The sequence below is a fragment of the Culex pipiens genome, chromosome 3 (assembly GCF_016801865.2).
Source record: "Culex pipiens pallens isolate TS chromosome 3, TS_CPP_V2, whole genome shotgun sequence".
Classification (NCBI taxonomy): Eukaryota; Metazoa; Arthropoda; class Insecta; order Diptera; family Culicidae; genus Culex; species Culex pipiens.
Window position 1 is genome coordinate 138722496 of NC_068939.1, and position 26216 is coordinate 138748711.

At 37.8% G+C, this 26216-nt stretch overlaps 3 protein-coding genes across 9 annotated transcripts in view; 2 read left to right on the forward strand and 1 right to left on the reverse strand.

The window, feature by feature from the left end:
* Positions 1–26216, reverse strand: part of LOC120417316 (GTPase-activating Rap/Ran-GAP domain-like protein 3) — a 292571-nt gene that overhangs the window by 63161 nt on the left and 203194 nt on the right. For 6 of the 7 annotated variants that reach the window (XM_039579280.2, XM_052711293.1, XM_039579283.2 and 3 more), the window contains exon 2: positions 16220–16289. The exons of the other annotated variant lie outside the window; for it this stretch is intronic. In XM_039579280.2, coding sequence (XP_039435214.1) covers positions 16220–16289 — 70 coding nt within the window. The remainder of the gene's footprint in view (positions 1–16219; positions 16290–26216) is intronic. 7 annotated transcript variants of the gene reach the window in all.
* LOC128093666 (uncharacterized) lies at positions 10456–11766 on the forward strand. The gene is made up of 2 exons (XM_052711299.1): positions 10456–10707; positions 10765–11766. The coding sequence occupies exons 1-2, from the start codon at positions 10576–10578 to the stop codon at positions 11008–11010; spliced, it is 378 nt and encodes a 125-aa protein (XP_052567259.1). The 5' UTR covers positions 10456–10575; the 3' UTR covers positions 11011–11766.
* Positions 22892–24231, forward strand: LOC120417317 (uncharacterized). Its single transcript, XM_039579284.2, has one exon. It carries the CDS (start codon positions 23155–23157, stop codon positions 24085–24087), a length of 933 nt encoding a protein of 310 aa, XP_039435218.1. The 5' UTR covers positions 22892–23154; the 3' UTR covers positions 24088–24231.

A 26216-nucleotide genomic window follows, 5' to 3' on the forward strand; every position in this document is an offset into this window, starting at 1 on the left:
TGCCAAATATTTCCCGAGACCAGCGAAATTTTACGTTTAAATCAGCAGCAGAGCAAAATTAAAATCAGTGACTTGGTTCTGCTGGTTTGATTTCGCATATTACTGGCAAAAATATCAGGGCAGACGGTAATAACAAAATTCATGCCATTTCAATAACAAATACTGTTAAAAAACAGAAAGTGTAATGGAATCTTCTTGAAAAATCTATTTTTGCATAACGGTTAAATAACAGTGTATGTTATCATAACACAATTTGTTATTGGTCTGATATTGATTGAAAACCAAAACAACTTGGGAATAACATTTTTTGTTATGGAAGAATACCTCCAACTGTTATTGGGATAATCGAATAAGGTGTTTAAATAATAAAAAAATGATAACAAAGATTTGTTCAAAGAATAACTAAAAATATTATAAGTCTGCTATTACAATAACAATCCTATAACAATCTGCTCGGATCGCGCTGCTTCTAATGACCATTTTCAGAATGGAAGAGATCCTGGGCATTGTCTGGCCCGCCTGAACTTTCTAAATCTTTAAACTTCCAATCCCATCAGGCAAAACAGGGATCTGCGCGTATAGTGGTTAATAAGTGGCATTTGTACAACATTTTTTTTTTCATCCTCCGATGAAGCTTGCAATCAAACTGATTCGAGGTCGGACCAACTCGTCGGATTTTTCTCCTTTTTTTCTTTTTTTTTCACCAGAGGACGCACAGGTTCAATCAGGCTTCACTGAAACCAAGATCTGGTATGTCGTAGAGCGGTTTTCGTGTCACCCAAGCACCCAAACCGAACTGTTTATTGTCACATCATAGCAACTGTACCGAAAGCACATTGGTACACCAAGATGCAACTCAACAGAATGGTTGATCCAAGTAAACCGGAGGCGACATTCTTTTCAAAAACCTACCATGGGATTTGAACACTTTGTTCGTGGTTCCCATATTCATGAACGCATGTTTACGATTTTGGGAACTCTTTTTTCTCCGTGTATTCATTGGTTTAATAAAGTCACTTTGCAAAAACTATATTTATTGTCAAAATTACTGATTATATATGTTCATTTTTTAAATAATTTCTTCGAACCTGTGACGCTTTAGTCAAAGGGTTAAAAAAAGATGCAGGTGGTTATGTTACACATGACCAGTATGACAAAGAACTTTGCAAGATGATTGTTGAAATTTTCGATTAGAATGTCCGGTCCAAATTTCCCCAAGATTCCCTTATAATTAACGGCCTATCGAACTAACGGGACGGAAATTGCAAGTGGAGCTGAAATAGAAATCGAGGTGAAATCAATTGACTTTTCTTCACCACTCGAAAGTTACCAAGATGCGGGAATGTTTTAGCATGGCTGTTGCAAGCAATCGGCGGCAGTACAGGAAATTTGAACAGCAGACATTAGAACTGCCCTTTACAGTGCTCTAATTAATTACGGGATAGTTATTCTAAATTTCCAGAAACAGATTTTCGCAGCGGCACAAAAAAAAAGTGCATCGCAGTAATCTATTTATTACTTCCTGCCTAATAAGCAATTTATTTTAACTGCTTAACTTCAGATAATGGCCAAATGCAACTTTTTATGTCCAGTTTACAAAATCATAACAATTTATTTTAACTGCTTAACTTCAGATAATGGCCAAATGCAACTTTTTATGTCCAGTTTACAAAATCATAAAGTTTGATACCCATATTGCCCCAATTCTTACGGTCCGGCAAATGTCCCCCCATCGGAACATCCGCGGGGCCTCCGGCCACTCCAGATTGTGGCCACTATTGCCGAAATGTCAAATTTCATGTCCATTATCAAAAACCATAAAGTTTGATACCCATATTGCCCCAATTCTTACGGTCCGGCAAATGTCCCCCCATCGGAACATCCGCGGGGCCTCCGGCCACTCCGGATTGTGGCCACTATTGCCGAAATGTCAAATTTCATGTCCAGTATCAAAAACCATAAAGTTTGATACCCATATTGCCCCAACTCTTACGGTCCGGCAAATGTCCCCCATCGGAACATCCGCGGGGCCTCCGGCCACTCCGGATTGTGACCACTACTGCCGAAATGTCAAATTTCATGTCCAGTATCAAAAACCATAAAGTTTGATACCCATATTGCCCCAATTCTTACGGTCCGGCAAATGTCCCCCCATCGGGACATCCGCGGGGCCTCCGGCCACTCCGGATTGTGACCACAACTGCCGAAATGTCAAATTTCATGTCCAGTATCAAAAACCATAAAGTTTGATACCCATATTGCCCCAACTCTTACGGTCCGGCAAATGTCCCCCATCGGAACATCCGCGGGGCCTCCGGCCACTCCGGATTGTGACCACTACTGCCAAAATGTCAAATTTCATGTCCAGTATCAAAAACCATAAAGTTTGATACCCATATTGCCCCAATTCTTACGGTCCGGCAAATGTCCCCCCATCGGAACATCCGCGGGGCCTCCGGCCACTCCAGATTGTGGCCACTATTGCCGAAATGTCAAATTTCATGTCCAGTATCAAAAACCATAAAGTTTGATACCCATATTGCCCCAATTCTTACGGTCCGGCAAATGTCCCCCCTTCGGAACATCCGCGGGGCCTCCGGCCGCTCCGGATTGTGGCCACTACTGCCGAAATGTCAAATTTCATGTCCAGTATCAAAAACCATAAAGTTTGATACCCATATTGCCCCAACTCTGACGGTCCGGCAAATGTCCCCCCTTCGGAACATCCGCGGGGCCTCCGGCCACTCCGGATTGTGACCACTATTGCCGAAATGTCAAATTTCATGTCCAGTATCAAAAACCATAAAGTTTGATACCCATATTGCCCCAACTCTTACGGTCCGGCAAATGTCCCCCCATCGGAACATCCGCGGGGCCTCCGGCCGCTCCAGATTGTGGCCACTATTGCCGAAATGTCAAATTTCATGTCCAGTATCAAAAACCATAAAGTTTGATACCCATATTGCCCCAATTCTTACGGTCCGGCAAATGTCCCCCCATCGGAACATCCGCGGGGCCTCCGGCTGCTCCGGATTGTGGCCACTACTGCCGAAATGTCAAATCTCATGTCCAGTATCAAAAACCATAAAGTTTGATACCCATATTGGCCCAACTCTTACGGTCCGGCAAATGTCCCCCCTTCGGAACATCCCCGGGGCATCCGGCCACTCCAGATCAGGTGGTGGCCAGTTCCAATGATCGACTCCCGCGACTGGCATGTCTTAGCTGGTCCTTGCCTCCAAGCCATCTGCTCCCGGACCTCCAGGCGGTCTGCTACCGGGCCACCAGGCCATCTGCTTCTGATGTGTTCTCGTCGACGTCCAGCAATAGAATGAATTTTCGGGACCGACCGAGCCGAGTTTTGTTGGCTCGTCGACGATCCGAAAATTATGAGGTGGAGTGGGGGTGATTTTAGATACATCAATCTCACGTCTCTCGATTGACTGATTGGGAAACGTTCGCTCATCCAACCAGCGTGCACCAAAAAGAGGGGAAATTTGCCGAGAGGGAAATTCGTCACGTAACGTTTTCGCTTCGCGAAAATTTTGGATTGACACCACGTATAGAAACCTTAGGACAAAGTTCTTTGTCAAAAGAATGATTTTTGCAGTGGAATAGAGAAAAATTCCTTTAATTATGCAAGCAACCCGAGCAGACGGAAATAACGTGGGAATAAATTTTTTTGATATTTCAAAATACTAGGCCAATAACATTTTATGTTATTTATAACAAGTTTTGTTATTCGTCGTTATGATTTTTTTTTTGTTATTGGATTGTTATTGTAATAACAGACTAATAACATTTTGAGTTATTCTTTGAACAAATCTTTGTTATTATTTTTTGTTATTTTAACAACTAATCCGATCATCCCAATAACAGTTTTAGTTATTTTTCCATAAAAAAAATGTTATTGCAAATTTAAGTTAAGTTAAGTTGTTTTGGCTTTCAACCAATATCAGACCAATAACAAATTTTGTTATGATAACATAAACTGTTATTACATTCTTATGCAAAAATGTATTTTGCAAGAATGTTCCATAACACTTTTTGTTATTTTAACAGTATTTCGTCAGCTGTGTGCTATCTTGTGACAACGACCATTTAGTACTTTTCGAGAAAATCGATTTTTAAAGTTTGTTGGTAAATAATTTCAAAACTATGAATGATAGAGTCAAACTTTTTGAAGCAATCGGTTCGTATACTATCGCTTAACAAACGCTCCAAGTTTCAACTAATTTGGTTACACCAGTTAAAAGATACAGTAAATAATGTAAACAAAAATCTGAAAAGCACGTGTCACAAGTGTGTTTCGAAAGTAAAATTGTACTACGTGTCACAAGTGTGCACAGAATTCCCATACAAACTAACATAAGCTCAAATCAATGGTATAATCGACTGAACCAGTATATTTTTATAAACAAAAGGTTGCATTGCCTTTAGAAAGTGTGCACAATCATTTTGATGATAAATTGGTCTATGTCACAAGTGTGTATTGCGATATCCGGGAAACGGAAGCGAATTTCCAAAATCGGGTTAAAGCATTTTGTAGTGTTTGTTAAGTATAGCAAAATTTCATCATTAACTCATTTTCGACCAAAATGGTCTATGTCACAAGATAGCACACAGCTGACGATTTGTTATTGAAATGGCATGAATTTTGTTATTACCGTCTGCCCGGGAAGTTTCAGTGGAAATGACTATTTCAGGATTATGTGCACGAGAAGTAAGAGATTTTCATTCCCCTGAAAAAATCTACACAGAAAAAAAATCAATTCCCGTAATCGTGAATTGGGTTCCCGGGCAGACGGTAATAACAAAATTCATGCCATTTCAATAACAAATATTGTTAAAATAACAGAAAATGTTTTTGAATCTTCTTGAAAAATCATTTTTTGCATAAGAGTTTAATAAGAGTTTATGTTATCATAACAAAATTTGTTATTGGTGTGATTTTGGTTGAAAGCCAAAACAACTTGTGCATAACATTTTTTGTTATGGAAGAATAACTCCAACTGAGCAATTCTCTGAGATCTCGGTCATTCGATTTTTTTTTTTTGTATTTTTTAATCCGGCTGAAACTTTTTTGGTGCCTTCGGTATGCCCAAAGAAGCCATTTTGCATCATTAGTTCGTTCATATAATTTTCCATACAAATTTGGCAGCTGTCCATACAAAAATGATATGTGAAAATTCAAAAATCTGTATCTTTTGAAGGAATTTTTCGATCGATTTGGTGTCTTCGGCAAAGTTGTAGGTATGGATATGAACTACACTGAAAAAAAATATACACGGTAAAAAAAATATTGGTGATTTTTAATTTCACTTTTTGTCACTAAAACTTGATTTGCAAAAAAACACTATTTTTATTTTTTTTATTTTTTGATATGTTTTAGAGGACATCAAATGCCAACTTTTCAGAAATTTCCAGAATGGGCAAAAAACTTCATTTTTCGATGTAAAATCGAATTTGCAATCAAAAAGTACTTTAGTGAATTTTTGATAAAGTGCACCGTTTTCAAGTTATAGCCATTTTTAGTTAAGTTTTTTGAAAATTGTCGCAGTTTTTAATTTTTTTAAATTAGTGCCCATGTTGCCCACCTCTGAAAAAAATATTTTTGAAAAGCTGAGAAAATTCTCTACATTTTGCTTTATTGAACTTTGTTGATACGACCCTTAGTTGCTGAGGTATTGCCAGGAAAATTGATGTTTCCTATGTCTCACCCAAACAACCCACCATTTTCGAATGTCGATATCTCAACTAATGGTCCGATTTACAATGTTAAAATATGAAACATTCGTAAAATTTTCCGATCTTTTCCAAAAAAATATTTTCAAAAATTTAAAATCAAGACTAACATTTCAAACGGGCCAAACATTCAATATCACGCCGTTTTAAAATGTTAGTCTTGATTGAAAAAAATTGAGAATATTTTTTTCGAAATGATCGGAAAATTTCACGAATGGTTCATAATTTTACATTGTAAATCGGACCATTAGTTGCTGAGATATCGACATTAGAAAATGGTGGGTTGTTTGGGTGAGACTTAGAAAACATCAATTTTCCTGTTTTTTAACCTTTGCTTGGCAATATCTCAGCAACTAAGGGTCGTATCAACAAAGTTCAAAATAGCAAAATATAGATATTAGATAATATTCTCAGCTCTTCAAAAATATTTTTTTCAGAAGTGAGCAAACATGTGCATTTATTTAAAAACATGAAAAACTGCGATTATTTTCGAAAAAGTTACCTAAAAATGGATTTAACTTGAAAACGGTGCACTTTACCAAAAATTCACATACGTACTTTTTGATTGCAAATTTGATTTCACATCGAAAAATGGAGTTGAAAAATTTTTGCGACCAATATTTTGATTTTTTGAAAAAATCAGTTTTGATTCTAAAAATTCATAACTCGGTCAAAGATTTTTTGCACATTCTGGAAAGTTCTGAATAGTTGGCATTTGATGTCCTCTAAAACATATATAAAAAACGTAACTTAATCCACCTTTAGGTGGTTGATGCCTTCCTCTCATTTATAGAGTGATTACAATCCCCTAAAGTGTCCACATGGTTTATGGATTTCCCCTAACGTGATCGCACCTAAGAGGTCCTAATAAAAATAAGTGACGAGTAAAAAAACAGATTTCCTACAGACTTTTTGTCAAGATTATACAGACACCGCCTTTCAGGAAAATGGCATCCCTATACAAGGCTTTTTTCGTGGCGACCAGACGGGACCATTTGAGGTTATGAAAATTCAGACCATTTTTTAAACTGCTTGTAATTTTAGATAGGTAAGTCAGATCTTGAAAATTCTTAATCCACACGAAAGGTCTTCTCATATGCTTTCTAAAAATATATAACATGTGAGGGTTTCATGAAAAAACCACCCTTTTTACCATAATTTTGATTTAATATGAAACAGTCTTTTAACATAACTTTTTAAATACATGAGAAAACTGCATGAATTTAAATAGCAACTAAGGGGACGTTAAGACGGATCGATTAAAACCATTCCGGCCAAAATCGGTTGAGCCTGTGAAAAGATATTCCAGTGACATTGATTTGGTACACATGTCTACATACAGCCAAACACACAGACATTTGCTCAGCTGGTGATTCTGAGTCGATTTGTACAAATGAAGGTAGGTCTAGGAGGTCTAACTAAAAAGTTCGTTTTTCGAGTGATTTTATAGCCTTTCCTCAGTAAAGTGAGGAAGGCAAAAAGGGTTTTTTTTGCAAATCAAGTTTTAGTGACAAAAAGTTAAAAAAAAATCACTAATTTTTTTTACCGTGTATCATTTTTTTCCAGTGTAGTCCGTATCCATACCTACAACTTTGCCGAAGACACCAAATCGATCAATAAATTCCTTCAAAAGATACAGATTTTTGAATTTTCATACATCATTTTTGTATGGCCAGCTGCCAAATTTGTATGGAAAATTATATGGACAAACTAATAATGTGAAATGGCTTCTTTGGGCATACCGAAGGCACCAAAAAAGTTTCAGCCAGATTAAAAAAAACAAAAATTAAAATTTAAGTAAAAAGACCGATTTCGTAGAGAATTGCTCATCTTATTCATGTAATATAAGCAAGCCTGCATATAGCAGCCTTTGAGAATACATCAAATTAAAAATGCGCTCGGCTTAGTAGGCCCAAAATAGGGACAAATATTCTACTTCGCACATTATTTTAAAAATTGGAGTGAATGGTCAAACACTTAACTTTGTGTAAAGATGGTTTATTCGAAATATTGTATATTTATTACAATCCAAAAAAATACAGTTATCATTCTGAATTTATAATTGGTTTTTTGTAAGGACATTGTGCTTAGACCACCGGCAAATTATATATTGCCAATTCATGCTTTTTTATTGTGCATTAAAGTTTTATTCGTAATTGTTTTTGAACTGAATAATACATTTCATGAACTTCGGATGTCCTTTATGTTTCATAGGAAATATACAATTAGTCGTCACAGTTACGATGCACTTTCTGGTAGCATTATAAATGGCTTCAATGAACTAATAAATTACAAGTCAATGGGAGGCAACAGCGCGAACATGATACGAAAAACTTCGCAGTATTTATTGCAATTAGTAGAATTCAATGCTGAATCAAACTATTTTTGTCTGGTTGATAGGCTTCACGTGCTTTTTGGTTGGTTTCTGTTCTGGCAAATACTCAAGAGTATAAATAAAACATATTTAAACATTTCAGGTCTCTCCATTCCCCCCTCGACCGGGCCGTTGGCTCGAAATGTTTGGCTAACAATCAAAATTCTCACTTTTCTTCAGTACACCCATCACATGGTTCAGCTTTTCCGGACCGCGTTCGACTCAACGGCTACCGCAGAAGAGTTCATAACGATCTTCAACATGTGCATTGTGCTAACTACAGCCCTCGGCCGAGCCGCCTGTCTAGCTTACCATCGGAGTACCATTTTGTCACTGAAGGGTTACATCAACTCGAAGAACTGCCTCCGGGACGATCCTTTGTCTTTCGAGCTGCGAAAGGCGACTTTCGTGAGAAATATAAAGTTGACCGCAATGTTCACATGCTACACCACGCTTAACGCTACGTACTATTACTTTACGGAGTTTCGCACGGCGTCCGTTTTTCGGATGCCCCTTCCTCCTGAGGTGTTCCCAGCTCGTCTGAGCTATTGTATCGAAACGCTAAGCTCGGTAGTTGGGATCAGCTGGAGTGTTGTTCTGTTTATAAGCCTGACTCAGTTTGGCACCTTGCTAAACAGCCTGTGCACGGAGTTGACTGTAATTGTGCAGCAGTTTGATGGAATGTTTGAACAAGTCGTTGCGAACTGCGCTCTGAATACCTTTGAACTGGCAGAATCAAATGAAAATGAACGAACCAAGTTTTGGAGCAGGTTGGATTCGACCTTTACGAACGCAATTTCGCACCATTCTTCGTTTGTTAGGTTGGTATACACAGAAAAAAAAACATGGTAATATTACATCTGGGAAGGGGTACATCTTTTATGTCAGAAAAAGGTGTAATTTTACCTCTTGAAATGTGTAATTTTACCACTTTTCTGGTGTAATGTCACTTTTTCAGTCTTAAGGGGTTACATACATGTAAATCGGCAAAAATGTCAGATGTCAGTTTGAGCACACAATTAAACTTTTTTCAAAATCTGTTTTCAGGGCATTAAAATATACATTTTTATCTATTAACAAAACAAATTTGAAGACATTTGGTTGTATCATAGCCGAGATATAGCTATTTAAAGTTAGCAGTTTCAGAAAACGGGTGCCACGATATCTCAACATTGCTTCGACCAAATCGGCTCAAAATTTTGGTGAAGACTCGTTAAACCGGTCTCGTGTGCATGACGAAGGCCGATTTTCAAAAAAAATATTTTAAAAAAAGATAAAAATATTTTTCAGTTTTTCATGTAAAAAATCGCCAATTTTTGATTTTTGTATTTTTATTAAATTCATAATTTCTTCTCGAACAAAAAGTGGTATAGAATGTCTTCGAATAGATCAATCCATTAGATGAGGATAAAAAGGTGCGGAAGGTCAAGTGCAACCTTAGCAACGTTGACTGTGTGCAGGTGTGTCTGCATGTGTTGCATGGTCAAGACGAGAACCGGAAACCTGAGCGCAGCACAGCGGCTTGCTGAGTGTATCATCTTTTAGGTGTATGGTCCGCCAACAAATGTTAGCAGCAGAGGATTATCTGGTGAGATCAAACCATAAAACATGCAGTACGAGACAGTTAAATTTGAAATAACTAAATACGCGCCGAATTGCAATCGGAAGTCAAAATATAACGTTTGAATCAAATTGGTACAAACGTTCTATTGGGACGGGGCTTGTCGGTTCAGCTGAGGTACCTCGCGCATGGCTAGCCTGCGTAGAAATGGGTCACCGAAGTTCGGCAGAGCTAACACCTACCAAATGCCTATGCAAGTTATTTGCATGTACAGTAAACAATAATACTGAGAACCATGGAAACAACTCAATTTGTAAGATGCGACCGCGTGGTCCCGTTTGGCTGGTTGCACACACACACACACACATTCATAATTTCAAAATCGGGTTTCGTCATGCACACGGGACATGTCTTGGGAGTCTTCACCCAAAATTTCAGCCAATTTGGTCCATCCCATCTCGAGATATCGTGGCACCCGTTAATTAACTCGGTGTTTCGAGAAAAAACGCTCAGAAAGTTTGACAGTCCGCTTTGCGCACGGCAAAATGTTGAGCTTAAAATCGTCTCTAACTCAGTTTAATCAATTAATATCTTCATGAAACTTTCAGGAGTGATTGAAAATCATCTTTTTAGTGGATTCAATAAATTTTCTGTAATATGAAATTTTGTGATTTTCTACATGTATGTAACCCCTTAATTGAGGTAAAATTACATCATAAAAGAGGTAATATTCAACCTTCCAAAATCACAGCTTCCAAATTTACATTATTTTTTACTGTGTAGTCCAAGGAGGTTGGATGCATAATTATGACCATTTTCCATTTCTAGCTACCACCAACGACTCAAACCCGTATCAAGTGCCAACTTTTTCATACTGTTGACCTCGGCCGCACTGATGATCACGGTGAATACTTTTATGTTTATCATAGAACCATCACTTGGCCGGCTGCCGCTGCAGGTGGTTGCGATTCAGTTTATTTTGGAAGTTTACGTGTGCTGCCACCTGTTTGATAAGTTGGAGAAAATGGTAACTGAAAGTAATTGAGTTATCTGTTGAGCAACGTGTACCTTTATTGCCTTTCAGAACAACAAAATTGCCCGCTACGTATACGTCATCGATTGGTTCAACGTTCTACCAAGGGATGAAGCCAACATGATACAGGGCAAATGTCGGAAGTCAATATTGCAAAATGCTCTGCTGCTACAACGCCAGGTTCATGGAGGATTCAAGGTTCGGGCTGGTGGAATGTTTGATCTTAATTTGGTCACATTTGCCAATTTAATTAATTTGGTTTACTCAATGCTAACGTTTTTGCTGAAAATGTACTAAATATGATGCTGTGTCAAACTTTATAACTAAAATAAGATGGAAAAATTACATTCACAATTAATTGAATAAAATGAAAACAAGCTTTACCAAGCTACCCAATGCATGATTTCTCCTTTGAATGGTTTGACCTCTGCTGACAAGTCTGCACTCATTCTCTGTCCCGCATCCCACTCGGCAACAGCACCAGCCGCTTCAGTCAACCGACCGTCAATTGAGTCCGCGCCCGAGTTATTAACGGTAATTGATTGAATCTTGATTTCCGCAGTGTGTATATAAGACGCTGCGCTTGACACAGACCGTCGCTAGTCCCGCGAAACATCGGCACCGTTCTGGTTGGTACGGATTCCTTCTGGCTGAGTGGACTGTGATATCCAGGTGAACCACGCACATTGAGTTCAGTTCAGTGAACACTTTGACCGCACATTTCCTGCACCTGACTGATTTGGGTTATGTTGTCTTAGTGCGTAACGACGTGGTTGAAGTGTAATGCTAGTGCTGAAAGGTCGTAGGAAGATTTGGGCTCACCAGAAGATGGCCAAGACCGGCGGAAGGGTTTCCCGGTACGGGCTGTGGACTGTGTACTCGCTGTTGCTGTTCAAGTGCACGTTTGGTCTGCTGCCGGGTAGTGACGGATACGATAGCAGCGATTCCAGCGCTTCCGTGGAGGAAACCGTTCTGAAGTACGATAACAACCTTAACGTATCGCAGCACTTCAAGTCGTTGAACGACAAGCAGCTTGGTGTGCATCGGCGGCACTACGATTCGGAGGATGATCTGAAGGCCACGTACAGTGGCCACTCCCGCTTTGAGCAGCACCAGTTTCACTGTCCAGCCTGCCAGTTCCGGAGTGTGTTCGCGAAGGCATCGCTGAAGTCCATTAAGGCGCACGTACTGCTCAAGCTTGGCTTCGAGTATCCACCCAATCAGACCAACTACCCGAAGGTACCGGAGGACATCCTGAAGAGCTTCAACGAGAAGATTGGCCACAGCCAGCACAACAGGATGAGGGATGCCGGTGATCAGCAGTACATGAGCGACGATCCCAACGCGCACGACCGGATGGACGAAGTCGAGGAGGACTTTGACTATTACCAGATAACGAACAAGATTTACATTCTGCCCAATCGTAAGTTGTTTTCGAGAAGGTTCTAATGAATGTTTTTGCTTTTGCTTTGTCTACTTCGCAGGGATCAAACCTTTGCTTCCACAATCTACGATATTTCGATTTTTCATTTTCTTAATAAATTTTAACTTTTCAGATTCACGACCAGTTATGAAGACTGTAAAACTAAAATAATAAATATTCTATAATTTCAGCAATTATTTTTTTTTCAGGATTTAAGTTATTAATGCTCACAAATAAATTAATTTTTGATCACCAGTTTTAGTATAATTTCAATCAATATCCGATAGTTGAATCCACCTCTGAAAATGTAAATCTCCCCTAATGTTCAAACAACAAAGCTGAATTTACGCTTGTCCGCATCTTGTTCACCTTCCCAAAAGTATCAGTTCACATTCCATCCCCCATTCAGACGAATTGTTTCAGCGTTAGAACACCCACACCCGAACATGGAGTTCAACATTGGCTGAAAACTAATAACACAACTTTTCCGTGGTTATCATCTCCAGGCGAGAAGTGGTTTGCCAAGTCGTTCAAATTCCTTCGTAGAAATTACAACACGAATATCTCGTCGACTTTCAGACACGCCAGGGAAACCACATTAAAATTCATGTCAACCAGATCATTCCGGAAAACTTGTCGTTATTTTGCACTTTCCCGAAATGGGGAACAAAGAAAGCGTCCAGCGTTTTTTTTTTTTGTTTCAGTCTTGCGTAACGCTCGCCTTAAATAGCTGCTGCTTCATTCATAGCCGATTATATCCGGACAATGATTACATAATTACAACGATTTTTGGGGCGAGTTTGCCTTTGCTTGCTGAACACAAAGAGAAAGAAAGCCTCAAATTATCGCGATGCCCCGGGGGATTGTACGGCTCCGCAGCGAAAGTCACGTGGTGTGTACTGAGCGACGATGACAGGTCCCTTACCAGAAACAGCACGGGCCAAATATCCGAGTCCGGAGCCCGGACCCAAAATGAACAAAGGAGAACGTTAATTTTAATTGTGTGCATATTTCGTTCTATGAATCTTAACAAACTGTTAAAAGTAGTAAATCCAACTTGAAATAGTAGTTTATGCAACCAGTTGCAAAAAGAAGTTTTTTTCAGCACGAACCGTCACCTTTTGACCTTCACAGATCTCGAAAAATCGAATTAAATCCCTGGGACATTCAATGCAAACCGATAAAACTCCGTGCATTTTTGTCACTTTTCAATCATGTCGTGCTGTCGACACAGCCTGAAAATTTATGTAAGCGTGACAACTGGCCAAAAGGAATTCAATCAGAACGCGTTTGACACACGTAATGTCATGATTCGAAATCCGGACACTTAGTAGCATATCATTTTTGTTATTGCTGGCAAAAAATCATGTAATAAGTAGGAAATGTAGAAACATCATCACGATGTATGTCTTTTCTAACAATTTTTCATAAGAATTTTAAAATTAAAATGACTTGTTGTGCTTCGAATCCCGGACACTGATAAAAGCTGATTCGAAATCCGGACACTTTTGCTTCGAATTCCGGACACTCGATTTTACTTATGAATCGCACAAATTTGGACTGAAATGTTAGTGAATGGCACTCTTTAGATCTCAAATAAGCTGTTAACATCAAAACAATCGATAATTTATATAAAAAATTGCTAGAATTTAAGGAAATCGAAACCATAAATTTCTGCTTTGCCTTCCCGGTGCTTCGAACGCCTATGAAATATTTCACGTGAAATGTTTCGCATTTTTGGTAAACTTATAATTTTATTGTATTTAATTGTTTTGGCATTAACTACAGCGTTCAAACAAACTTTAAATGAAAGTTCATGTTGAAATTCATCAAATATCACAGTTTTGACATTCATAATGCGAACTTATATCCAAATAATTGATAAATCAAGATGAAGTGTCCGGGTTTCGAAGCGTCCGGGAATTCGAATCATGACGTTACATGCTCGACTACAGTAACTAACCATTTGTAATTGTAATAAATTTCCCTTAAAATTAGATGTTCCAAATTTTTTTACAGTCGAGTAACGGAAAATGGCATAGTTTTTAAAACTTTTTTTGTGTTTTTTTCGATGAAAAATACGTTTTTTCGGAATTCTGAGTACGCCATCAAATCGGGCGTCTAATTTTACATAAAAGTCCCTTTGACACCAAATTTCTATCTCACCACCGTTTCAGGCTGCAAATTATTGAAAAACACCTCTTTTTTCGCATGTTCAAAAATGAAAGGGGTCGTACCGCCCCTCCGTCACGAGATATCAAAAAACGGACCTCGGATTCGTGATCAGGGACAAAAGTTACACCTTAGGACAAAGTTTCACGCAAATCGAAGAAAGGTCGGGTCAACTTTTCCCCATTAATTTTCAATACTGTTATTTTTGGTAGAGAAAAGAAGGCCATTTGGTCGTTCGAGAATGAAAGGAAAAGTAAGTTGATTCAAGACGGACTTGCAAAAAAATAATATTTCAGGTAAATAAATATCAATAACATTATTTAGGGAGATGAACTATACTGTGATAGTTTCTAAAACATGTTATGATACTTTTTTTTTTCTCTTCTTTGTTCTAGAAGTGCTCAAGTCCCGAGTGTACCGACAGCATTTATTCTCAGTGTACGCGTAAAGATTTTTGTTTTCATTTAAGGAAAACTGGGGTGATATTAATAGTTTTGAGTTATATTTTGCGAATTGTGAATTAAAAACGAAGAAAATGGTCTGATATTATATCATGCTTGGTAAAGAAGTGTTTAAAGAAGAAAGAAACTAAAAAAAAAATATTTTTTGCAATTTCGTCGTTAAACTTCTTACTTTTCCTGTCATTCTTAAACGACGAAATAGCCTACTTTTCTGTACCAAAAATAACAGAATCGAATAGCAACACTTTTCAAAATAAATGCTGAAAAGTTCTAGTTTTCAGCACTGAAATGGGTGCTGAAAAGTTGAACTTTTCAGCACTTGTTTCGAAAAGTAACACTTTTCAACATTTTTTTGATTTAAACGATTTATTGACAAAAAACATGAAAATTTAACTTAAAATTTCACTCAATGGGTGTTTTTCGGAATTGCAAAAAATGTTGTATGGAACTCGTTGCAAAACTTGTTTTTTTCAGCACTCTTCGTATTTATCCAACTCGGTGAACCTCGTTGGATAAATGTACGACTCGTGCTGAAAAAATCCTCTTTTTGCAACTTGTTGCATAAACTACTATTGACGTGCAATTACCGCTTCTGAAAAGCGTTTTCATCTGAAATAAAGTCGTCGTTTTCTGCTATCTTATCGCACGTGAATTTGGTGGTCAAATTGAATTAAGAACGACATTTTGTGTAGCTCTGAATGCGTCACCTTTTGACCATCACAGATCTCGAAAAATCGAATTAAATCCCTGGGATATTCAATGCAAACCGAAAAAACTCCGTTCATTTTTGTCACTTTTCAAAAATTTCAATCGTGTCGTGCATCTTGACACAGCCTGAAAATTTATGTAAGTTCGACAACTGGCCAAAAGGGCATGTAAGTTTTTCTCAAAAGTTTTACAAAAAGTTGTAGGAATTGTAATCGGTGAATTGGAAAGAATTAGGAACGAAACCAGTCTAACACATAGGAATTGCCACTTACTATATTTACGAAACTGTTTTTTGCTAAGAAAACAAGTTCAAATCGGAAAACGGTCTGCATTCTCGGATTCTTTGAAAATTATCGACAGAAGTTTGCACTAATTGTGCTGTTATCACCTTGTAAACCAAATAGAAGCATGGAGAAGTAATCCAATCAAATCCGATTAACAAACTGCTAATACTGTCTCACCTTGTGGGTGGCGTTATGGTAAACAAACAAACGAAATCATTGCTCTGCTTTTGGTTAAATAAATTACAGTTTTGAACAAGTTAATGGAACAAAAAGTTTTTTTTTTATTTAATTGAGCAACAGAACACCAACTCAAACAGGGACATTGTTACATTGTAAGTCCATTCTGGGCAAATCCCTTTCACTCAGTTACACCTGGAATAACAATGCAAGCTAATTAAGCTTTATGACATGGACGTTTGATCCATCTTCCTGTAACCTGGATGTTCAACCTAACCTACCTGATCCACTGAACCATAGTGACGCCGCGAGAAAACGCCTCTCCGCGAAATGAGCTCGGTGGCAGAGGTACTGGAAAAGAAATATTTGAAAAAAAGAAGAAAAAAACATAAAATTAGCATCTGCGCGTTTTGGAGTTTAAAGATAAGGGTTTTTTACGTTACAAATATTCTTCGACCACACAGGGCAACACCTTGAAAAAAAAAAAAGGAGCTAGATTTAAGGCAGTGATAAATGGGATGAATTTGCTCTCGTCTTCTTTTCCGCTTATCTTTGCGGGAAAACCAACTCGTGCTCCTTTTAATCTTTTTTTTTTTTGGATGGCGAATATAGACATAATTGCTGCTTTATCGCTATCAACTGTTGCTGCCCGCTGTTGAAGGAGGTTTTGGAAGGGTTGGCGTTTTATCTGTTTCAATTTTTGCGTAAAATAATCGAGTCTGTTTTTTGCACGTTTTTTCGGGTATTTCGGCACTGAATTTAAATCGTTATTTATGCAATTTGAACTAGACCACATTTTTAAAAACAATATACCCTAAGGATTAGATTAAGAATGAATTTAAATTTTAAATTTATACAACTAGTATGGACGTTGCCACTGCCTCACCGTTTCAAGCCTTCAGACCCCTAGTTTCAAGTAGGCATCTTATAGTAGAGACTGCCAAGGCCATGTTGTAGAGCGAACAATTTGATTTGAGAAAGAACCACCCACTGTTGCAAAATGACCCCACAAAGTTCTATCCAAATATAACAAATATAAAATAAAAATCGATGACAGAAGTTCTGAAGAATTGCTCAACTATATCGCTTATTCACAGTCGTTATTCATAGTTAGGCTCATTGGTTATTTTTTCCAAGATATCCTCCTTTACTATTTAACTAGTTCCGTTTCTAGTCTAGTCCTCAGCTCCATTATAGCGTCTATTCAACAAAGTTATGAATTAATAAGTTTTTCCCACGTTCAGGTCATGATTGTTTAACGAGAGATAACTGAGAACAAAATAGAAGCGATGATATTGATTATCCAATTTATTGACTATTGAAATTAATTTAACAGGGTGGCCACTCTAGTTGGGAAAAAGTCGGGAATTCGCCAAAATCCGCCTAAAATCGGGAAAACGTCGGGAATTTGTGATTTTTTGTCAATAAGTTGAGAAAAGTCGGGAATCCCAAGCATATCTGTTGGAAAATTATTTTCTAACTTTTGAATAATTTTGTAATATTTTGTATAAATTTCAAATTAAATTCACTTAATAAATTTTTAGTAACTTGCTTAAAATTTAAGCATTTCTTTTTGAGAATAAAGGCTATTTAAGACATTGAAAATCTTAAATAATATTGAATGCATTTGACACAGATCTGAAACAAAAGATTTTTTATTATTTTTTGTTTATGATTTTTTGTTTATCAAACATTACGTAGCATTAACTCAAAACAACAACAAAGGTAATGAAATACTTTTTTTAAAATAGAGCCTAATTTTAAAGATTATAGCCAGCGTAAAGTTATAAGTCTGCACAGTAATAAAAATCATGGCATGATTGAATTTTTGATAATTTTTTGAGTTTGGCAATGTTTCTTTTTGTAGTAAATATTTTTAATTGTTTAAGCCATTTCTTTTTTTTTCGAATGTTTTTCTAGAACTGTTTTTGTAAGTATGTGTGTATGAGTAATTATTTCATATAAAACTTGATTTTCAGTCATCGGAAAACTTAAATATGCGTTCGTTCTCGAAACATATTTTTACGATTTGAAAACATGAAAAAATTATTTAAATTGCAAAAAATAAATCCAAGAATTGTTGAGGTATTGCAAACATGTTTAAATTGTCTCTCCAAACATCTTGCATAAATTAAAAAATTAAAAGGGTTGCCAAATTTCATTTCAAAACTTTTTTAAACGATTTTTTTTAAATTCAGGTATTTTCAACATTCCATTTCTAGTTTAAACAAAGTAACAAAAACTATACGTTTGCCAATTTTAAAAAAAAAAAAAAAAAAAACATTGAAATAATAAGTTTTTTGAGTTTTTGAATATTTTTGAAAGACTTATTGTGCTTTCATTCTGGAAGTATTTTTGTTTTGAATTTGTTGTTATGTTTGTTTTTTTACGAAAATTGTTAAAAGTTTGATTTTTTCAAATTCTTTTAGATTTTATTCTATGGCCAGGGTTACCAGTTCAAAATTTGAAAAATCTGGCAAAGTTTCGATTAAAAATCTGGAAAAATCTGGCAGACGAAAATCTAACAATTCTGAATGATGAAGATAAAGGAGGATATAAAGTAATTCAAAAGTATGAAGAATTCAGATGTTTTAACTGATATCATGGCCTAAAAGATGTTGAATTTTCATTTACTTTAGGAAAAACTAATTCTAAATTTTCTGATTTTCAATTAAATTCGCTCATTTTAATCAAAAAGTTGTTCTAAATAAGCATTAAATGAAAATTCTGGCAAAATCTGTCAATATCTGGCACAGAGAAGGGTAAATCTTTATTCTGGCTGACACTTGAAAAATCTGGCATTCTCAGATTTATCTGGCAACCTGGCAACCCTGTCTATGGCTGATATTGACATTTTTTCATTAAGACTTTTTTGTTTGAAATCATTCTTTAGATAAAAAAATGCCTATTATTTGAGTTTCTGGAAAAGTCGGGAAAAAGTCGGGAATTTGAAAATAGGATTTGAGTGGTCACCCTGAATTTAATTTGATGGCCCAGGTGTAAACTACAAAAGCAAACAGTGTAACTTGGCACTCAAGGAGGTTAAGATACGGTTTGTTACAGCAATGGAACATTTTCAACGGTTCAAGCCACGGTTTCCCAAGTTTACCATCGATTCGGACTACTTTTGGTTGGTGAACAAAGTTCATGAGCTGTTCGGTAGGTGTTGTCCCGCAGAGTTGAACATTAATTTGGTTTAATTTGATGATATTTTCTATCATTTCAGAAATATCTGTTCCGATTACTACGAACCGCTATGTACGGCTTTTATGGTTAATGATTAAGATTTTTTCCTTTCTTCAGTACATCTATTTGATGATTCAGCTGTTTCGTCTAATCTCCCGTTCCTCCAGCAGCGTAGAGGAATTCATGGCCAGTTTTAATCTGTGCCTTACCCTGACGGCATCACTTGCTCGATTATTTTGCCTAGCTTTCCATCGTCAAACTATGCTGACACTGCAGCAGTACATCAACTCGAAAAATTGCCAACGTGACGACAGCTGGGCATTCGAACTTCGGAAAGCAACATATGAAAGAAATGTCAAGTTCTTCGCCAGATTTCAATTGTATGCCTTTTGTAACTCAGCCTTTTGGTGTTTCACCGAATTTCGCAAGGTTGAGGCGTTTCAGATTCCCTTCGTGCTGGATTGGATGCCGCCAACGCTCAAGCATTGCGTAGAGATATTCAATTCGTTTGTAGGAATCGTGTGGAGTTTTGTATGCTTTCTCAACTTTACCCAGTTTGCAACCATTTTGAACAGTCTCCGTACTGAGTTGGCGATTATCGTGAAACAGTTTGAAAACATATTTTTCCTATCCGTTTCAAAGTATGCCCTTGATCCAACAGAAATTGCCAACTTGAACCTGCAAGGGAAGGATCTTTTCTGGGAAGAATTGGATTCCGATTTGAAGCATGCAATATTCCATCACTCAAAGTTTGTCAAGTAAGTAATTAGGTCTGTCTTTTGCTAGATATTATATGACATACTATTTTCAGACATTATCAACAGCTCAGAGCAGTTTCAAGCGTCAACTTCTTCATACTTTTGTCATCAGCAACGGTGATGATCGCTGCCAACGTTTACTTGAACCTTATACAGCCATCCCTAGATAGAATTCCTCTGTTCATAGTCGCTGTCCAGTTCATGCTGGAAGTAGTCGTGTGCTGTACGATGTTCGAGAGGCTAGAACAAGAAGTACGTCACCTTAAAATACCTCCTCAAGTGCTTCAAATAATCTGACCCTGATCTTTTCAGAACGACAAAATTGCTCGCCACGTCTATGGCATCGATTGGCTGCACGAGGCGGGAAAAACAACAAGTGCTGCCCAGCGCAGACACCGCAAGTCGATATGGCAAAATGCTCTGCTGGTGCAACGCCAGGTTCACGGCGGCGGGCTGAAGGCAAAGGCAGGCGGAATGTTCGAGCTTAATCGGGAAACGTCGCTGAGGCTGATCAACCTGGTTTACTCCATGCTTACGTTTTTGCTGAAGGCGCACGGGAAGTAGAGTTAGTTTTAAGAGTAGCCGTAGTATAAGTGCTATTTTGCATACATCTTAAAATACATAAACTATGCGTTTCTGATATCCCATAATTAGATCACTTTCCCGTTGATTCCGAATCAATTCCAACTTTGCGTTAACCCCTTCCGACCCAGAGCAAAGTTAAGATTTTTTTAACGTTTTTCACTAGACGTTTGGCAGGCGTGACCGAATGGTAACGCTGTTAGCTAAGCGCATCTGCTCTTGCCTTCCATCGGATGGGGAAGTAAAACGTCGGTCCCGTCCTTAGCTTTTGTTAGGCCGTTAAGTCATTCCAGGTGTGGGTATAAGAACAACCATCACACCAAACCAAGCCGTTGGTGGAGTCGTTGGTCGGCGGTTCGACTCACAATCCAAAGGTCGTCGCTTCGAACCCTGGGGTGGAAGGTTCCTTGGAGTAGAAAGAGGTTTGGGTGCTCTCCCCATTCAAGCCTTCGGACTCCTAGGTTCGAGCAGAAACTTGCAATATAGACCACAAAAGACCCGGGGGTCGTTAATGTGGATGGTTTGTTTTTTTTTGAGGCGGGTATCAATGGGTTAATCTCAACCAATTTCGCTCAAAATTTGCATAGATGCTTAAAATGACCCAAAAATCGTTTTTCGCTTGTGGAGCAGGGGTTCATTTTTTCTGGGCACCCTACTCTGTACTCATTCATTATGCTGAGGTGTTCAATTGGTCATCCACTGATTCTATTTTGTTCCTGATGAGATGTTTTAAGTTGTCCAAAACTTCCGGAGGTCGGTGGTTTTTGACAAGGGACAGGGACTAGTCTACCGGTACAAAAAAAAAAGAAACATTAAAATTCTTAAAATTGCTCGTATTTTGCACAACTTGATGAAATCCAATTCGCTTGGTTGCATTTGAAAAGTCTTTTGAAGCACTTTTACCATCCTTTTTTCCATTAAAATGGTTGGCATGTAATGTCACATTTTCCATTGTTTTTGCACCAGGAACAATAATCCGATGAATAATCGCACTGCACGGACCGGTGGCCGAAGTACAGGCCAACGGAAGATTCGGATTTTTGAAAAAAAAAAGTGTCAGATTTATCCAATTGTGAACTGATAAGCTTTCTTCTACCATGAACAGTCACGCAAAACAATCCTAGAATAATATTAAATACCATAGGACCCATCGGAACCGGTTCCACCGATCTCCGGTGGCCAAATCCGGAACTGCATTAGGAAACAGCGGCAACTAGTCATGCGACGTATCAAACTTCTTGATTTTGGATGGAGAGTATCCTTAAAATGTATTTTTACCTCCGGTGACCGGTTCCCAGGTTATCCGGTGGTCACATCCGAAGATCATTTTTGGCAAATTCCTGAAACCACTCTTGCGACATATCAAACTTCTTGTTTTTTTAAGAGAGGAGTGTGTAACTCATGTCCCCATCCAAAATCAAGAAGTTTGATACGTCGCATGACTGGTTAACACTGTTTCCTAATGCGGTTCCGAATGTGGCCACCGGAGATCGGTGGAACCGGTTCCGATGGGTCCAATGGTATTTAATATTATTCTAGGATTGTTTTGCATGATTATTCATGGTAAAAACAGCTTATCAGTTCACAATTGGAACAATCTGACACTTTTTCCAAAAATCCTGATCTTCCAGAGGCCGTTACTCCGGCCACCGGTCCGTGCAGTGCGATTTTTCATCGGATTATTGTTCCTGGTGCAAAAACGAAGCTTTTGGTGTATAGCAATCGATGGTTTGCGCGAAATAATGTTGCGATAATTTTTTGGGCCCTTTTTTCCCACTGTGCAAAGGTCGTCAGTTCGAATCCCGGGGTGGATGGAAGCTTAGGTGTAAAAACAGGTTTGCAATTGCCTCAACAATCAAGCCTCCGGACACCTAGTATCGAGTAGGAATCTCGCTATCGAGATCGCCAAGGTAATGCTGTAGAGCGGACAATTTTTTTTTTAATTATCAATGTAAAAATATATTTTTGAAAACAACATGTAAGTTATTCTTTTTAAACTGAATATCTTTTTCTGAATAATCTGAATAATTTTACGAAAATTTATTCTACCACAAAAAACTTTGTTGGTTCAAAGAATTTTACGCTTTGTTTCATATTCATTGGCATTAGTATCTTTAAACGTCAAGAATAAAGATCAGACTTTAATCGTTTCCTATCAGGGCTAGAAGGGTTAAAAAAAACGTATGATAAATAATCAAGAAAATGACACGTGCCGTCGTTTCAGAAGAAAAAGTTTTCTTTCTCATGGCAATTATAAAATTGGAACTTTTGCTTAATTGGGAAACTTTCTTTATAAACCAATCATGAGACACTTCAGGTACATAAATAATTAACTGGATTTCAATTGATTCTGATCAGCTGAAACCACCGAAAAGCAACTTCACAAATGTTTCCCGACCATAGTATTGTACTATCAAGTCCAAGGAAAACATCTAGTGTTTGCAGTATGGAGATATTTCAATCTTTTTGGGATCGTTTTACGGTGTACGAAAGTGAAACCGACAATTTCCGCTACATCGATTTGATGCATCTGCTTTTCGGTAGGATAACAGTTTGTTAAACATAGTATTGGTATAAATCTTAAACTTTTTATTTGATTAGATCCAGGTGTACCCGAGTCGAAAAATCAAACCATTCGCGTAACTTGGGCGGTTTTGAAAAGTTTAATCGTTACGCAGTACTTTTTCCTCATGTACCAGCTGTTGAGAATTTGTTTCCTCCTACCAATCGACATCGATGCCTTCATGGCGGTGTTCAACATGGGATTCATATGGACCGTGGCACTTTCGAGAGGGATTTGCTTCGCCATCTATCGACGCGAGTTGAACCAGTTGAAGAAGTACGTAAATGCAAGAAGTTGCCAACGCGATAATCCTGTGGCAAACGAGTGTCGGAAGAACACCTACAGGCAGAACCTTAAGCTGGCGACAATCTTTCAACTTTACACTGTAATCAATGTGAGCATTTGGTGCTTTACCGAGTTTCGTACGAACGACAACTTTGATATACCACTACCGATGCATCTGCTTAACGATAAGCTTAGACTTTCAATTGAGTTCTTTTACATGTGCGTTTGCACAACTTGGAGCATCACCTGTTGGATCAACTTTTTGCAGTTTGGAATGATTTTGAACTGTCTGCGTACGGAGCTAAAAATCGTAGTTATGCAGTTCGAGGAATTGTTTCCTAAAATAAGAAATAAACTTGAGATTGATGATTTACGGAACTTGGAACCGATCAAAAGACGTCGTTTCTGGATAGAATTGGATGATGCCTTCATTAATGCATTGGCAGATCACGCAATGTTCTTAAAGTATGAACAAATCTTAAATTGCAAATTTCAAAGCCACTCAATATCTCAAAATTCCAGACACCACAAACAACTGAAGGCAGCATCCAGCACCAACTTCCTCATCGTATTTTCATCAGCAATGGTCCTCATCTCGATGAACATGTTTCTGTTCATAATCGACCCTTCCGTGAAACGAATCCCCCTTCTGGTAGTCTCGTGCCAATTTGCATTCGAAGTGTTCATCTGCTGCTATCTGTTCGACTCGCTGGAACAAGAGGTACTCGTGCATACTTTGATTAAATTCCAACTGATTAAAACCCCATCCAATTAAAGAACAACCACATCAAACACCACGTGTACGCCATCGATTGGATGACCAGAAGGGACAACGTCCTGCAACACAGACGGTTCCGGTCGATACGCCAAAATGCACTGTTTTTGCAGCTGCAAACCAACGCGGGCCTCAAAATCCGGGCCGGCGGCATGTTTGACCTGAATCTGGTGTCCTTCTCGACGCTGATTAACCTGGTGTACTCGATGCTGACCTTTCTGCTGCGGACGCGGCAGGTGGAGTTCTAATGGTTGGGAAAGTCCACATCAAACCGATGTATTGCTGTTGAAATTTACTGAGCAGAAAAGAAAAACTCATGAAGTTGATGTAATGTTTGTTTGAATAAATGGATTCAATTAGAGTGCACAAATAGAAACATTAAATGTGCTGGTAATATGCTCATAGTGCTGTTTTGCATTTTCCGAATAATGTAACAGATTTTCATTTGTTTTAAATAGAAAGGAAGGGATTTACTCTGGTTTACTTATTCAAATGATATGAAATTAAAATAAATTATTATTTTTTACGCTAAAAATATATTTGAGAATGAAAACAAAGTTGACTTTATCAAAGACTCGGAAATATTAAGTTGTGTTCTACACCTTTTTAATGTTAAAAATGAAGGCAGCGCTATATTGAAACCACGACTCCAATTTTGGAAGCACCTTTAAAAAATGCCACCGGGAACTTCTGGAATCGTACCCAGACCAACTGGGTGAGAGGCAACCACGCTTACCCCTACACCACCGGTCAAGGTCCCAGTTTATAACAACTGCCGTCCCAAAAACAACTCACCACGACTCAAGTTTTTGGAAGTACTTTTAAGGAAAATGCTTTAATTTGTCAGCCGTCTATGTGCTATCTTGTGACATAGACCATTTTGGTCGAAAATGAGTTAATTATGACGTTTTACTATACTTAACAAACACTACAAGATGCTTTAACCCGATTCTGGAAACTCGCTTCCGTTTCCCGGATATCGCAATACATACTTGTGACATAGACCAATTTACCATCAAAATGATCGTGCACACTTGTGACACGTCATACATGGTGTTGGAAAATGTGGAAAAATTTTCTTGTTTTTTCCCAATTTATGGTGATACAAACTTTCTAAAGGCAATGCAATCTTTTGTTTTTGAAAATATACTGATTAAGTCTGTTAAACTATTGATTTAAGTCTATTTTAGTTTGTATGGAAATTCTATGCACACTTGTGACACGTAGTACAATTTTGTGACACGTGCTTTTCAGATTTTTGATTACATAATTTACTGTATCTTTTAACTGGTGTTACCAAATTAGTTGAAACTTGGAGCGTTTGTTAAGCGATAGTATACGAACCGATTGCTTCAAAAAGTTTGGCTCTACCATTCATAGTTTTGAAAATATTTATCATCAAACTTTAAAAATCGATTTTCTCGAAAAGTACTAAATGGTCGTTGTCACAAGATAGCACACAGCTGACGAATAAACGAAGTTTTTTTTTGCAGACGTCAAATAGGTCGATAGCAAACAATCTGTCGAATTCAGAAATTGATTTAAGGGGTTACATACATGTAAATCGACAAAAAAAAGTCAGAGGTTGGTGTCAGCACACACTTAATTTTATTTAAAATCTGTTTTCAGTGCATTAAAAAATACATTTTTATCTATTATCAAAACAAACAAGAAGGCATTTGGTTGTATAATTGCCGAGATATAGCTATATGAAGTTAGCAGTTTCAAAAAACGGGTGCCACGATATCTTAACACTGCCTTGACCAAATCGGCTCAAAATTTTGGTGAAGACTCGTTAAACTGGTCCTGTGTGCATGACGAAGGCCGATTTTCAAAAAACTTATTTTAAAAAAAGATAAAAATATTTTTGTGTTTTTCATATAAAAAATCATCAGTTTTTGATTTTTGCATTTTTTTTAAAAAGCAAAATTTCAAAATCGGGCTTCGTCATGCACACGGGATATGTCTTGAGAGTCTTCACCCCGAATTTCAGCCAATTTGGTCCATCCCATCTCGAGATATCGTGGCACCCGTAAATCAACTCGGTGTTTCGAGAAAAAACGCTCAGAAAGTTTGACAGTCCGCTTTGCGCACGGCAAAATGTTGAGCTTAAAATCGTCTCTAACTCA

Excerpts from the sequence above, each read along its gene's own strand:
- LOC120417317 (XM_039579284.2), top strand. The coding sequence starts at position 23,155 with ATGTACCAGCTGTTGAGAATTTGTTTCCTCCTACCAATCGACATCGAT.
- LOC128093666 (XM_052711299.1), top strand. The coding sequence starts at position 10,576 with ATGATCACGGTGAATACTTTTATGTTTATCATAGAACCATCACTTGGC. Across the intron at positions 10,708-10,764 it reads TTGATAAGTTGGAGAAAATG|AACAACAAAATTGCCCGCTA; the intron begins GTAACTGAAAGT and ends ATTGCCTTTCAG.